This window comes from Mizuhopecten yessoensis, unplaced genomic scaffold (assembly GCF_002113885.1).
Source record: "Mizuhopecten yessoensis strain PY_sf001 unplaced genomic scaffold, ASM211388v2 scaffold1595, whole genome shotgun sequence".
Classification (NCBI taxonomy): domain Eukaryota; kingdom Metazoa; phylum Mollusca; class Bivalvia; order Pectinida; family Pectinidae; genus Mizuhopecten; species Mizuhopecten yessoensis.
Window position 1 is genome coordinate 1,039,593 of NW_018404125.1, and position 8,855 is coordinate 1,048,447.

Here is an 8,855-nt window from a genome sequence, read left to right on the forward strand (position 1 = left end):
TATTATATATTGTTTGTGATGTCCACTGAAGTAAGGTGTTCAGTGGTATTATATATTGTTTGTGATGTCCACTGAAGTAAGGTGTTCAGTGGTATTATATATTGTTTGTGATGTCCACTGAAGTAAGGTGTTCAGTGGTATTATATATTGTTTGTGATGTCCACTGAAGTAAGGTGTTCAGTGGTATTATATATTGTTTGTGATGTCCACTGAAGTAAGGTGTTCAGTGGTATTATATATTGTTTGTGATGTCCACTGAAGTAAGGTGTTCAGTGGTATTATATATTGTTTGTGATGTCCACTGAAGTAAGGTGTTCAGTGGTATTATATATTGTTTGTGATGTCCACTGAAGTAAGGTGTTCAGTGGTATTATATATTGTTTGTGATGTCCACTGAAGTAAGGTGTTCAGTGGTATTATATATTGTTTGTGATGTCCACTGAAGTAAGGTGTTCAGTGGTATTATATATTGTTTGTGATGTCCACTGAAGTAAGGTGTTCAGTGGTATTATATATTGTTTGTGATGTCCACTGAAGTAAGGTGTTCAGTGGTATTATATATTGTTTGTGATGTCCACTGAAGTAAGGTGTTCAGTGGTATTATATATTGTTTGTGATGTCCACTGAAGTAAGGTGTTCAGTGGTATTATATATTGTTTGTGATGTCCACTGAAGTAAGGTGTTCAGTGGTATTATATATTGTTTGTGATGTCCACTGAAGTAAGGTGTTCAGTGGTATTATATATTGTTTGTGATGTCCACTGAAGTAAGGTGTTCAGTGGTATTATATATTGTTTGTGATGTCCACTGAAGTAAGGTGTTCAGTGGTATTATATATTGTTTGTGATGTCCACTGAAGTAAGGTGTTCAGTGGTATTATATATTGTTTGTGATGTCCACTGAAGTAAGGTGTTCAGTGGTATTATATATTGTTTGTGATGTCCACTGAAGTAAGGTGTTCAGTGGTATTATATATTGTTTGTGATGTCCACTGAAGTAAGGTGTTCAGTGGTATTATATATTGTTTGTGATGTCCACTGAAGTAGGGTGTTCAGTGGTATTATATATCGTTTGTGATGTCCACTGAAGTAAGGTGTTCAGTGGTATTATATATTGTTTATGATGTCCCCTGAAGTAAGGTGTTCAGTGGTATTATATACTGTTTGTGATGTCCACTGAAGTAAGGTGTTCAGTGGTATTATATATTGTTGGTGATGTCCACTAAAGTAAGGTGTTCAGTGGTATTATATATTGTTTGTGACGTCCACTGAAGTAAGGTGTTCAGTGGTATTACATATTGTTTGTGATGTCCACTGAAGTAAGGTGTTAGTTGGTATTATATACTGTTTGTGATGTCCACTGAAGTATGGTGTTCAGTGGTATTATATATTGTTATTGATGTCCACTGAAGTAAGGTGTTAGTTGGTATTATATACTGTTTGTGATGTCCACTGAAGTATGGTGTTCAGTGGTATTATATATTGTTTGTGATGTCCACTGAAGTAAGGTGTTCAGTGGTATTATATATTGTATGTGATGTCCACTAAACTAAGGTGTTCAGTGGTATTATATATTGTTTGTGATGTCCACTGAAGTAAGGTGTTCAGTGGTATTATATATTGTATGTGATGTCCACTAAACTAAGGTGTTCAGTGGTATTATATATTGTTTGTGATGTCCACTGAAGTAAGATGTTCAGTGGTATTATATATTGTTTGTGATGTCCACTGAAGTAAGGTGTTTATATTATAAATTGTTATAAATGGTTTGTCCAAATACTGTGCCTCCCACTGCTACACAGATACCAGTGATACATTTATGTACAGAACAACCAATTCAAGTATATCTGTAATTCATATTCAAGTGAAAACAATATTAACTCACCAATCAATAATGCAAAAAATACCTAATCCAGTATCAGTAATCTTTTACAGACATCTTCTTTCTTTTTGAGTCGTTCAGTCAAAATGTCTGACTCGGCAGTCCTCCCCTCGTCGACAGTGTAGCGTACTGTACCCAGGTATGTACAGGTAAGATAACAAGGGGACCATCATAGCTGTACATGTATGCACCCACAGAGATAGCATGTTAACTCTAGAAGATTTATCTCCTATATATAAACATATAGATAAGTGTCTATATTAAGTACATTCCGCTGCAAGCTCATTAACATCTTGTGGACTCAAACAATAATGAAATTTATAAATATTATATTTATTAGCTGTACTTAGTATCTTCAAATGTCAATGAGTGTTCATTGCTCAGTGCAAATATGGTGTCATAATAAGAATAATTTCATACTCCAATCTCTTAAACTGAAAGCATCCAAGCTTGCAATATGAGCTAAATATTGACTGCGATAACGCTGCAATTTTCTAAAAATCACATTTGATGGCTTCCTTTAAGTAGGCAAGACATGATAGTTTCATTTTAAGGTTTCTCCAAAATATCGTTATTTTTGTTGCTCTGCATTTTAAAGAATAGAGAGAAAACTGTAGATTAATAGGACAGGTGCTGCTAAAAAAACAGAACATGTTATCTTTGAGACAGATGCTGATAAAACAACCAAACATGTTGTCTCTGAGACAGGTGCTGATAAAACAACAGAACATGCTGTCTCCGAGACAGGTGCTGATAAAACAACAGAACATGTTGTCTCAAAGACAGGTGCTAACAAAATAACAAAATATACTGTCTTTGAGACAGATGATGATAAAACAACAGAACATGCTGTCTCTGAGACAGGTGCTGATAAAACAACAGAAAATGCTGTCTCTGAGACAGATGCTGATAAAACAACAGAACATGTTGTCTCTGAGACAGATGCTGATAAAACAACAGAAAATGCTGTCTCTGAGACAGGTGCTGATAAAACAAGAGAATATGCTGTCTCTGGGACAGGTGCTAATAAAACAAGAGAATATGCTGTCACTGGGACAGGTGCTAATAAAACAAGAGAATATGCTGTCTCTGGGACAGGTGCTAATAAAACAAGAGAATATGCTGTCTCTGGGACAGGTGCTAATAAAACAAGAGAATATGCTGTCTCTGGGACAGGTGCTAATAAAACAAGAGAATATGCTGTCTCTGGGACAGGTGCTAATAAAACAAGAGAATATGCTGTCTCTGGGACAGGTGCTAATAGAACAAGAGAATATGCTGTCTCTGGGACAGGTGCTAATAAAACAAGAGAATATGCTGTCTCTGGGACAGGTGCTAATAAAACAAGAGAATATGCTGTCTCTGGGACAGGTGCTAATAAAACAAGAGAATATGCTGTCTCTGGGACAGGTGCTAATAAAACAAGAGAATATGCTGTCTCTGGGACAGGTGCTAATAAAACAAGAGAATATGCTGTCTCTGGGACAGGTGCTAATAAAACAAGAGAATATGCTGTCTCTGGGACAGGTGCTAATAAAACAAGAGAATATGCTGTCTCTGGGACAGGTGCTAATAAAACAAGAGAATATGCTGTCTCTGGGACAGGTGCTAATAAAACAAGAGAATATGCTGTCTCTGGGACAGGTGCTAATAAAACAAGAGAATATGCTGTCTCTGGGACAGGTGCTAATAAAACAAGAGAATATGCTGTCTCTGGGACAGGTGCTAATAAAACAAGAGAATATGCTGTCTCTGGGACAGGTGCTAATAAAACAAGAGAATATGCTGTCTCTGGGACAGGTGCTAATAGAACAAGAGAATATGCTGTCTCTGGGACAGGTGCTAATAGAACAACAGAATATGCTTCTCTGGGACATGTGCTAATAGAACAAGAGAATATGCTTCTCTGGGACAGGGTGCTGACAGTTTATCACCAAATAATTTGGTACAAAGTTCTTACTATACATGTATGAAAGGTGTACTGGTATATATTGATTGCTGGTGATCTTTACTTTCCAGGGTGTTCACAGGTTTCCTCATGTAACAAGTCACGTAAAATCTCACATAACCTCACAGTGCTGTACTTGAGTGACATCACTGACTGGTTCTACAGTTGGTGCTATCCATGTTCATGCATGTTTGCCTGTTAATCACACATACTGAGAGGAACAATCAGGACCCCATCAGAACACATAATGTGTATTAAGTCACAATCTGAATGAAGATCATGTCAACATTAAAGTGCTATGGAGAAAATGCATGAAGGGTTAGAGTTGGTGACATTGTGTAAGAGTTGGTGACATTGTGTAAGAGTTGGTGACATCATGTAAGAGTTGGTGACATTGTGTAAGAGTTGGTGACGTCATGTAAGAGTTGGTGATATTGTACAAGAGTTGGTTAGAGTTGGTAAGAGTTAGTGGCATTGTGAAATAGTTGGTGACATTGTGTAAGAGTTGGTGACGTCATGTAAGAGTTAGTGATATTGTACAAGAGTTGGTGAGAGTTGGTAAGAGTTAGTGGCATTGTGAAATAGTTGGTGACATTGTGTCAGAGTTGCTGACATTGTGTAAGAGTTGGTGACATTATGTAAGAGTTTGTGACATTGTATAAGAGTTGGTGACCTTGTGTAAGAGTTGGTGACATTGTGTAAGGGTTGGTGACATTGTGTAAGAGTTGGTGACGTCATGTAAGAGTTAGTGATATTGTACAAGAGTTGGGGAGAGTTGGTAAGAGTTAGTGGCATTGTGAAATAGTTGGTTACATTGTGTAAGAGTTGGTGATATTGTGTAAGAGTTGATGACATTGTGTAAGAGTAGGTGATATTGTGTAAGAGTTGGTGACATTGCGTAAGAGTTGGTGATATTGTGTAAGAGTTGGTGACATTATGTAAGAGTTGGTGACATTGTGTAAGAGTTGGTGATATTGTGTAAGAGTTGGTGACATTGTGAAATAGTTGGTGACATTGTGTAACAGCTGGTGACATTGTGTAGGAGTTGGTGATATTGTGTAAGAGTTGGTGACATTGTGTAAGAGTTGGTGATATTGTGTAAGAGTTGATGACATTGTGTAAGAGTAGGTGATATTGTGTAACAGTTGGTGACATTGTGTAAGAGTTGGTGACATTGTGTAACAGTTGGTGACATTGTATAAGAGTTGGTGACATTGTGTAAGAGTTGGTGACATCTTGTAAGAGTTGGTGACATCGTGTAAGAGTTTGTGACATTATGTAAGAGTTGGTGACATTGTGTAAGAGTTGGTGACATTATGTAAGAGTTGATGATATTGTGTAAGAGTAGGTGATATTGTGTAAGAGTTAGGGACATCATGTAAGAGTTGGTGACATTGTGTAAGAGTTGGTGATATCGTGTAGGAGTTTGTGACATTATGTAAGAGTTGGTGACATTGTGTAAGAGTTGGTGACATTGTGTAAGAGTTGGTGACATTGTGTAAGGGTTGGTGATATTGTGTAAGAGTTGGTGACATTGTGTAAGAGTTAGGGACATCATGTAAGAGTTGGTGATATTGTGTAAGAGTTGGTGACATTGTGTAAGAGTCTGTGACATTATGTAAGAGTTGGTGACATCTTGTTTGATTTGGTGACATTGTATAAGAGTTGGTGACATTAATTTTGTGTAAGAGTTGGTGACATTATGTAAGAGTTGGTGGCATTGTGTAAGAGTTGGTGACGTTATGTAGGAGTTGGTCACTGGTCAGACACCAGTATACATCCTATGTAACTCAGGTAAGAGTGTTTAATGAGGTGTGTAATACCTGTATAGTATGTATACCTGCATACAACCTAAGTAACTCAGGTAAGAATATTTAATTAGCTGTGTAACACCTGTAAAGTATGTATACCTGTATACATCCTATTTAACTCAGGTAAGAATGTTTAATTAGCTGTGTAATGCCTGTATAGTATGTATACCTGCATACAACCTAAGTAACTCAGGTAAGAATGTTTAATTAGCTGTGTAATACCTGTATAGTATGTATACCTGTATACACCCTATGTAACTCAGGTTAGAATGTTTAATAAGCTGTGTAATATCTGTATAGTATGTATACCTGTATACACCCTATGTAACTCAGGTAAGAATGTTTAATAAGCTGTGTAATACCTGAATAGTATGTATACCTGTATACACCCTACACACCCTATGTTACTCAGGTAATAATGTTTAATAAGCTGTGTTATACCTGTATACACCCTATGTAACTCAGGTAAGAATGTTTAATAAGCTGTGTAATACCTGTATACATCCTAAATAAAACTGTAGATAACATAGATCACACAGTAGCTACTGTGAGGAGGAAAACAATACTTAACACTTGGCCAAGTTTTAACAAGATTTACAAGTGGAAACTGTTTCAATACAACATTGCTGACATTCCAGACATTTTACATGGGACTGAAGGTGCATAGCTGTGGTAATCCTATAGACATCAGTAAAGGATGCCTCAACAATGTTAAGTAGCATCCAAACCAGACGCACCTCTTGTTCATATTTAAAGTGAAACATATATATGATATAGTTTTGTAAATGCCATATTTTCCTATTATGGAAGCCAGAAAATCGACATTTTAAACCAGGTCAAATTTACATTTCAATCTAAATAGATCTATCAAAAGTTGAATATTTGAAAAAGCACAAAAATCAAGAAATTAATTACATATTTGAAAACGTGTAGAAGAAGCACATTTCATAGTGGACCTATGTTGTGTGTTGGTGATTCCACTTTTATGCCTTTAGCAATACTAACAGAACATGACAAAGAGCTTTTACCACTCAATGACCTGGCATTATACAATCAAATTTTCTAAATGAAGAACTCTTGACTTTATCAAGCTTAATGCATTTTGGTGAAATGCTTCATCTGTTTTTATTGATTTCTTCCTTTGTTTGGGAGGCAGACAGTCGGAGCTACTACAATGGTGTCTAGCCAAACATATTGATAAAACAGAATTTGTTTGGGAGAAATTATAGCTGAGGCCTGTCTGAGAGAAAAACTAGCTGAGAACATCACACCCAATCCAGTATCTGGCAATACTTCAGTGGGGACCCAGCAATACTTCAGTGGGGACCCAGCACACGGTGAAACCTAAAACTGACTAGGTGGTAATGAAGTGTGCATGACTGCATTAACGTATTCGTCACTCTAGGCCTTTTATGACAAATTACAAATAAAGGAAAGTGATAAAGGGCTCCGCATATTAGTGATACTTCCATATAAGGTGTTGTCATCATAGAAAGGATGCTGTTTCCTTCAGCTTCGCACTTTATTTAATTGCTCTATACAGTGCACTCACGAAAAGCTCAAATTACGCATTGCTTCTGAGGTAATTATTTTGTCCAGTGCCATATATTTCTATTCCCTTATTGATATTGGATGCCTACACTGCAGGCTATTGACAGAACTTACCTTTATTCCATACTTTTTGTAATCCTATGGGCCATCATAAGTCCTTTCTGTCCATTTTATTCCATGTCAATGTTTGAAGATTTGCTTTAAAATTTCTTACCATATTAAATGTGATCAACACCCTAGCAGCTGAGTAATTTGTAAAATTTTGCTCTCAAAAAATCATGGTGACAAGAAAAAGGATAGTGGATATAGCATTTATTACAAGAAAAAGGATAGTGGATATAGCATTTATTACAAGAAAAAGGATAGTGGATTTAGCATTTTGGCATTAATTAGGGCGAATATGGTATGTACAAAATTGACATCCTTTAGTCATAATTTCTATGGTTTATCCATGATCACATTCACACATGCCTTGTATGCTTTTCCAGGTTACCAGAAGACAGTAAGTGCTTCATGAGGGTCCCACGTTTCTATCAATTAGACAGATTGTAATTATCCTCCTCACTGCTCCTTTTCCTGCCTAATTTGTCATCAGCATGTCATGTCTTTGTAACAATCTGTATTTTTTACACCACCACATCTGGGCGCTAAGGGTACTGTCGCCATGGTAACTGAGAAGACCAGGGCCGAGGGGTCCAGTGAGTTTCCTAGTGACATGATACTCCGATGGATAACACGTAACCCAACAGATGTTCATGTCGACATTTTATCACAAAAACTCTCTCCACTTTTCTAACTATGCTGTTAATGCACAATACATCATGTCTAGTATTTATCATGTACAGTACATCATGTCTAGTATTTATCATTTACAGTACATCATGTCTAGTATTTATCATTTACAGTACATCATATCTAGTATTTATCATTTACAGTACACCATGTCTAGTATTTATCATTTACAGTATTTTACAATGTCAAAACAAAGATTCAAAACTCCCAAAAAAGATATTTTTTCAATTCATAGAATTCAAGTCCAATAACCTGCCATATTTGATATAATAATCATAATCAGCTACCAACCTTTCAAAATACGAACAGAAATCATCCAAAACCTTAAACAATTAAAAGGATTACACTTAAATACTCATAAGACAGGAGCTTATGAATATATCCGGGAAGAAGCTTACAATACACTGCTGGATCAGGAGAATTTATCTTTTTTCGTTTTGATTGTTTTTAGGTTGTCCTGTCGGTTTTTATGTTATTATGGTATAATTAGAGCTCTGAGATAGCATCCAGTCAAAAAAATAACATTGAAATATGACATGTCACATTATGATGTATTCCCGTCATTGACCATATGTCTTGTTAGGGGTGAGTCACTGTTTTGTTCAAATGAGCTACTGCTCAGTAATAATAAAGCTCTCCGCTGTTTATACACATGATCATGAACGGGGACTCCCTGACAGGATGTCCTGATTTTAAGCGACAACCTGGGGCCTATCCAGTGGAATGAGGAAAGATGGAGTGGAGTGGAGTGGAGTGAGGTGGGGTGGGGTGGGGTTTGGGGGAGGGTCCAGTGATATGACAAATGGAAAATGACATGTGGTTGGTGGGCTTAAACTAAATCAGAACCCCCCTCCCCCTTTGCTAATCAGGCT

At 36.7% G+C, this 8,855-nt stretch overlaps 2 protein-coding genes across 8 annotated transcripts in view; one reads left to right on the forward strand and one right to left on the reverse strand.

Moving 5' to 3' along the window:
• LOC110465946 (titin-like) overlaps positions 1-8,855 on the reverse strand; it is a 181,897-nt gene that overhangs the window by 172,433 nt on the left and 609 nt on the right. Inside the window, exon 1 of one of the 7 annotated variants that reach the window (XM_021522171.1) lies at positions 1,885-2,004. The exons of the other annotated variants lie outside the window; for them this stretch is intronic. The gene's annotated coding sequence lies outside the window, so the exon portion shown is untranslated. Of the gene's footprint in view, positions 1-1,884; positions 2,005-8,855 lie in introns of those variants that run through there. 7 annotated transcript variants of the gene reach the window in all.
• Positions 1,459-3,827, forward strand: LOC110466181 (putative per-hexamer repeat protein 5). Its single transcript, XM_021522540.1, has 3 exons — positions 1,459-1,471; positions 2,590-3,720; positions 3,797-3,827. Exons 1-3 carry the CDS (start codon positions 1,459-1,461, stop codon positions 3,802-3,804), a joined length of 1,152 nt encoding a protein of 383 aa, XP_021378215.1. The 3' UTR covers positions 3,805-3,827.